Here is a 3,492-nt window from a genome sequence, read left to right on the forward strand (position 1 = left end):
GTACACTCCCCTCTCTCTTCCCTCCTCGCAAGTCACACCTTACTGGAGGAAAAGCTCGGACTAGCAAAGCCTATAGTTCGGCATTGAAGGCGATAGCTTGGCAATCATTTATCACTGAGAGCCAACTTATCCCCCAGAACGTGCAAGCAAGAACAATTGGCTCCCACCGTGGGGCCCAAAAGAATCTGAAACCCTTTCCTTTTCTCAGCCCCATTATCACCTTTATCCATGGCTGATGCACAACCTCTTTCCCCGTCCGAGCTTCTCCGAATGGTAATCAAGCTACAACAAGCTAACCAACGGATGGTGGAGGCAAACCAACGTATAACGGAAGAAAATCAGAGATCAGATCGTTAACGGTGCCTCCGATCTTGTCTTATGTCGTTGCTTTCCATCTTATTTAGACGGTCTTGCACTTGATTGGTTTTTTGCTTTGCCTGTAGGTTCTATCTCTCGGTTTCAGGAACTGGCCAAGCTATTCGAGGATCATTTTGTTGGATCTGCTATCTATCTGCATGACTTGGATTACCTGAATACAATCAAGCAAGGGCAGAATGAGAACTTGAAAGACTACATGACTCGCTTCACGAAGATCGCGATGAGCATACCGGACCTCCATCCCGAGGTCCATCTGCATGCCATCAAGAGTGGACTTCGACCAGGAAAATTCCAAGAGACCGTCGCCTTAACCAAACCGAAAATCCTTGCCGAGTTTCGTGAAAAGGCTAAAGGACAAATAGATATCGAAGAACTACGACAAGCTCAGAGGGCAAACAAACCACAATACAGAGACGAGGATAAAGCACAAAACAGTAAGAAAAATTTTAAACTAACTCCTCGATATGAATCCTACACGCAGTTCAACACAAAATGGGATGACATCATCAAAGAAATCCTCAATTCAAAATTGATCAAACCCCCAAGGAAGGCTGGCACCTACCAAGACGGGAAGAATGTGGACAAATCCAAATATTACACTTTCAACCAAAAGCATGGCCACACCACTGACGAGTGTGTGATTGCAAAAGACCTTTTAGAGCGGTTAGCTCGGCAAGGTCATCTTGATAAGTACATCAGTGGCCACATGCAGAGGTGTGTACCAGCCTCCACCGAAAACACCTCGGCAGAACAACTACATCGCGGAAAGAAAAAGACGTCGTCAGGCCAATATGACCAACCTCGAGATATAATCAACTGTATCTCGGGTGGTTATGCAAGTGGAGGAGCATCAAACTCGGCCCAAAAAAGATCCATCCGAGAGATGTATTCGCTGGAAGGGTCTCAGAACGAGCCTAAGCCCCTTCCTCATTTTCTGCAAATGACTTTCACCTTCGCTGACTTCAATCGCAACATTCAAAATGTGGATGATCCTGTGGTCATATCCCTTTAATTGGGTGATTTTTTGGTAAAAAAGGTGCTACTAGATCTAGGGAGTAGCACCGACGTTCTATTTTATTCCACCTTTCAGAAAATGAAGCTCAGCGATAACATCCTCCAACCATCGGGTGGGGACTTGGTTGGCTTCTCAGGTGAACGAGTCCCCGTATTGGGATTGGTGTGGTTACAAACCACACTGGGTGAGTACCCTCTGTCCAAAATTTCTGATATTCAGTATTTAGTGGTAGATTGTTTTAGCCCTTATAATCTTATTCTCGACCGACCTTTTTTAAATAAGTTCGGCGTAATTGTATCCACAATTCATCTTTGTGTTAAGTTTCCTGAGCAGGACAATCAAATTGCAACAGTTTATAGCAACCATCGAGAATTACGACAATGCTACAACATCAGCATGAAACTGCCGAACCACTCAAAACAAGCTCAAGTCAATAATGTCCACATCTCCAACAACAACTCGGTCTTGGCCGACCTAGACTCGAGAGCCGAATTTCTTGAGCGACCCACACTAACAGGTGAATTACAAAAAGTGTATTTCAATATTGACCCTAATAAATACACTTATGTAGGTATGGCGTTAAGCACAGCAGAACTGCATACAGTACAAGATTTCTTACAAAAGCAAGTTGATCTATTCACCTGGAAACCATCTGATATGCTCAGCATTGATCCACAAATCATATCCCACAAGCTGGCAATCAACCCTTTTGTCCGGCCAACAGCAAAAAAAAAAAAACGAAACCTCGGAGACCAAAAGAAGAAAGCCTCATTAGAGGAGACTCAAAAGCTAATCAACGCCGTCTTCATCAGAGAGATCAGATTCACCACCTGACTGGCAAACGTTGTTATGGTAAGAAAACAAAATGGTAAGTGGCGCATGTGCATTGACTTTACTGATCTCAACAAAGCATGCCCGAAGGACTCCTACCCTTTACCATCTATAAATTCCTTGGTGGATAACGCTTCTGGTTATCCCACCCTAAGTTTTATGGACGCCTATTCGGGTTACAACCAGATCCTTATGCACCCTTCTGATCAAAGTAAAACGACCTTTATTACTGAATTTGGTAATTATTGTTATAAAGTTATGCCTTTTAGATTAAAGAATGCAGGGGCAACTTATCAGCGTCTCATGGACAAAGTTTTCTCCAAACAGATCGGCAAGAACATGGAGGTCTACATCGACGACATGGTCACCAAAACAAAGGTCGGCAATAACCATGTCGACAACCTCACAGAAATCTTTGACCAAATACGGCATTACAACATGTGTCTAAATCCCAAAAAATGTGCCTTTGCTGTCCAAGGTTGTGCGTTGACTTTACTGGTCGGACATTAGGATTGTGGGTATCATTTGGACGATTACACAAGGGGGAATGTATTCATCAGTTACATGACTCGACGGCTCTTTATATAGGCGAGGATTTTCTCGCCCATTGCTGAAACGCCTCTCAAAATCTGAAGCTTGAGGCACATGAAGTAATTTGTGAACACACACCGGAGCACGGAGTTTAGCTTCGAAAGTCCTCCGTGCCGGTTTCTTTAGGACTACCTTGCAACAAGATAGCTGTCACAAGGTTCAGAACTAGGAGAACTGTCAGAAGCATGCACCGATCATGCACATTCCAGCTGAGCAACTACATAATTCTGATGTAAGTTGCCCCTTCAATCACTGGGGGCTTGATATCCTCTGTCCATTTCCAATGGCACCGGGACAGGTAAAATTCCTATTAGTTGCTATTGATTACTTTTCAAAATGGGTTGAAGCCCAACCCTTATCTAGGATTACATCTCAAAAAATGATTTCTTTTTTCTGGAAAAACATTATCTGCCGCTTTGGAATTCCTCAGCATATCGTTACTAACAATGGTCGCCAGTTTGCCAATAAAAAATTTACCTTTTTTTGCATAATCTAAAAGTTAAACATCACTTCACCTCTATTGAACACCCTCAAACAAACGGATTGGCAGAAGTAGCCGATAAGGTGATCTTACATGCCCTGAAGAAAAAATTGGTTGATGCGAAAGGACTATAGGCCGAGCTTATACCAAAAATTCTGTGGGGGTATAACACCACAACCCAATCATCAACAAAGGA

General features: G+C 43.2%; 2 protein-coding genes across 2 annotated transcripts; both read left to right on the forward strand.

Annotated features, from left to right (window-relative positions):
• Nucleotides 1-228: 228 nt before the first annotated feature.
• Nucleotides 229-1,390, forward strand: LOC112742382 (uncharacterized). Its single transcript, XM_025791617.1, has 2 exons — nt 229-352; nt 444-1,390. Exons 1-2 carry the CDS (start codon nt 229-231, stop codon nt 1,388-1,390), a joined length of 1,071 nt encoding a protein of 356 aa, XP_025647402.1.
• An 81-nt stretch (nt 1,391-1,471) lies between these two features.
• Nucleotides 1,472-2,227, forward strand: LOC140178525 (uncharacterized). The gene has a single exon (XM_072215699.1). The coding sequence runs from the start codon at nt 1,472-1,474 to the stop codon at nt 2,225-2,227; it is 756 nt and encodes a 251-aa protein (XP_072071800.1).
• Nucleotides 2,228-3,492: the final 1,265 nt, after the last annotated feature.

Source organism: Arachis hypogaea, chromosome 14 (genome assembly GCF_003086295.3).
Source record: "Arachis hypogaea cultivar Tifrunner chromosome 14, arahy.Tifrunner.gnm2.J5K5, whole genome shotgun sequence".
Lineage (NCBI taxonomy): Eukaryota > Viridiplantae > Streptophyta > Magnoliopsida > Fabales > Fabaceae > Arachis > Arachis hypogaea.